We start from the raw sequence: 2,443 nt of genomic DNA, 5'->3' as shown, positions 1-2,443 counted from the left end.
AAACTGAGGCTTGAAGAAGTTGGGTAACTTGTTTGAAGTCACTGATTACAGAGCCAGCATTCAACTCAGCTGTGCCTGATTCCTGTGTCCCTGCTATTCTGTCCCTTTCTTGAAGGCTATGGGGTATTAGTAGCTGATCACATTTAAACCTTGTGCAATAAGGATTTCCAGAAAAACAAAACCAATGTCTTCTCTTTCTTTGTATCCCTCAGAATGTTTTGAACAAAATACCTAACAGACTTTATAGACAGATGATCAGTTCTTACCTGAAGAGGTCTAAAAGCAACTTTTGATCCCCTATTTCCTTAAGGAAGTGAATGAGATGTCTCAGGGCAACCTGTCGCACCTCCAGCTCCCGGAAGAGGATCTCTGGCAGGCAGGAATTAGGTGGGAAAGATTAAAGCCTGTAACTCAAGTGTGAAACTGATCTCCCTACTCACACATCCCAAACATTATCTCCTTAAAATTAATGAGAAGCTAGGAATTTTTTTTTAATGGTACTATTCCTACGGTCCAGTCGTATCAAAACACTCCATGGTCCATTGCAACTCTGATTCACTGGGTCAGCTTTCAGTTCCCACCAACCCAAACAACAGGCACTTAAGCATGGACTCTGACTTCCTCAAACTAATGTGGCCATTCTTCTGTCCAGTAAATAGGAGACCCAGGCCACCCCAACTGTCTTTAAAGCATACTTGACACTGGTGAATTCTGGTCTCAAGGCCACAATGCCATTCTCCCTTCAAATGTAGCAGACATCTAGCTGGATGAAGATTTCCCTCAAATCATGCTCACCTTTGCTCAGCGTCCTCTTCAGGAAGATGAGAATCTAGAGGAAAAGAAACAAGGAATAAATTACCTGGTATGATCTTTCAGACAAAATGTCCTACCCTGAGCACCTAAGGTCTAGGAACACACAGCAATTCATTAGGACTCTTTGCAGGCTCAGAGACTTCTCTATGTGATGAAAAACTAGGAAATGGATATCAGAAGCTGAGCTGTATCTTGGGAGTCCATGTGCCTGGGCTCACCATAGTAACAGACTTCTTCTTCTGCGAGAGACACTTCTGACCTTACTCCTCCCTCAGATTACTTTTTCAGAACACAGAGTGGCCAATCTACTGCATGTCCATCCAGCTGAGCCTCAGACCATGTGTTATGAGAACTGTACACTTCAAGAGCAAATCCAGGACTTCCACTAGACCTTTAAACTGAAATGATGAAGTCTATTCTAACTGCATGTTCAGAAACTGATGAAAATAACAATTAAAACCCACAACTCACTGCAGTAATGACGTTTCCGTCGTGCACGCTTACTGCTTCATCTAGAAGCTGTAGTTTATCCTGTAATGAGCGGAATCTTTCCAGTGAACAGATCTGTCAGAATAAGAATAGAGTAAGTGCAAGGAAGGAGACTGTTTCCTATATTCCTTCATCACTAGGTACAAAAGAATGGGCAAGAATTAAAGGAAATGTTCCCAAGGGCTGCCTCCCCATTTTGATACTGTGACCCCCAGCACTTAGAGACAGAAGGTTCACTACACAGCCTCTCCAGTTCAATGTTATGCCCTAGAAGAATGCTAATGTGCTGAAGCCTTGCCAAAGTCAGTGAGTAGAAAAATCACTTACTCTTTTTTTTAATGAGGTATAGTTTACAAATAAATCTACCTGAGTGTATAGTGCGATGAGTTTTGACAAGTAGGTAGTTCAATGTAACTATCTCCACTATCAAGAAAGAGCATATGGCCATCATCCAAAAAGTTCCCTGTCCACTTTGAAATCAATATCCTCTTCCCATGGCCAGCCCCTGGCAAACTACATCTGTTTTCACTTTCTAAAATTTTGTCTTTTTCAAAAATTTCAGCAAAATAGAACCATACAATATGTATTTCGTTTCTATGGGGCTTTTCACTCTGTATCATGTTTCTGAGACTTATGTGTTGTGGTGATTTTCTGGTAAGTAGTTTCCTGTTATAATGCACATATACAATTTATCCAATTACCTGCTGAGAATATTTGGGCTGTTCTCACTCAGAGAACAAAGTTACTATAAATGAACAGACCTTTTCTTGATAGTAACAATGTTGATCATCTTTTCAAGTGCTTATTTTTCATTCTTGTATCTTTCCTCTAACTGGTCACATCTTAGGCCACTTTATTAGACTGTTTATTGTCTTCCTACTAAATATTATTCATTATAAATATACTCTGAACAAAATCTTCTATATGTATTTTGCAAATATTTTCTTCTAGCTATGTGATCTTTTCATGTTTTTAATGGTGCTTTCAAAGAACAAAAGTTTTAAATTTTAATTAAATGCATTTTAACAGTTTTCCTGTGCTTTTTCAAAAAAGATTTATTTATTTATGCATACAGAACTGGGGTACAGGCCAGAGGTGCAGGGGCAGTGAGAGGATTCACCAGAGACAGAGTGAAGAGCAG

The 2,443-nt window shown here is 39.5% G+C and overlaps 1 protein-coding gene across 1 annotated transcript in view; it reads right to left on the bottom strand.

The window, feature by feature from the left end:
* The window catches only part of VIPAS39 (VPS33B interacting protein, apical-basolateral polarity regulator, spe-39 homolog), a 24,688-nt gene that overhangs the window by 11,047 nt on the left and 11,198 nt on the right, over positions 1-2,443 (bottom strand). Inside the window, exons 8-10 of the mRNA XM_012724389.1 lie at positions 1,285-1,377; positions 796-829; positions 267-369 (exon numbers count right to left, since the gene is read on the bottom strand). Of these exons, the coding sequence (XP_012579843.1) occupies positions 267-369; positions 796-829; positions 1,285-1,377 (230 nt within the window). The remainder of the gene's footprint in view (positions 1-266; positions 370-795; positions 830-1,284; positions 1,378-2,443) is intronic.

Source organism: Condylura cristata, unplaced genomic scaffold, assembly GCF_000260355.1.
Source record: "Condylura cristata isolate star-nosed mole 26May11 unplaced genomic scaffold, ConCri1.0 scaffold00013, whole genome shotgun sequence".
In the NCBI taxonomy this organism is placed as follows: Eukaryota; Metazoa; Chordata; class Mammalia; order Eulipotyphla; family Talpidae; genus Condylura; species Condylura cristata.
The sequence above is the reverse complement of the archived record's forward strand: the minus strand, read 5'-3'. Positions and strand labels throughout refer to the sequence as shown.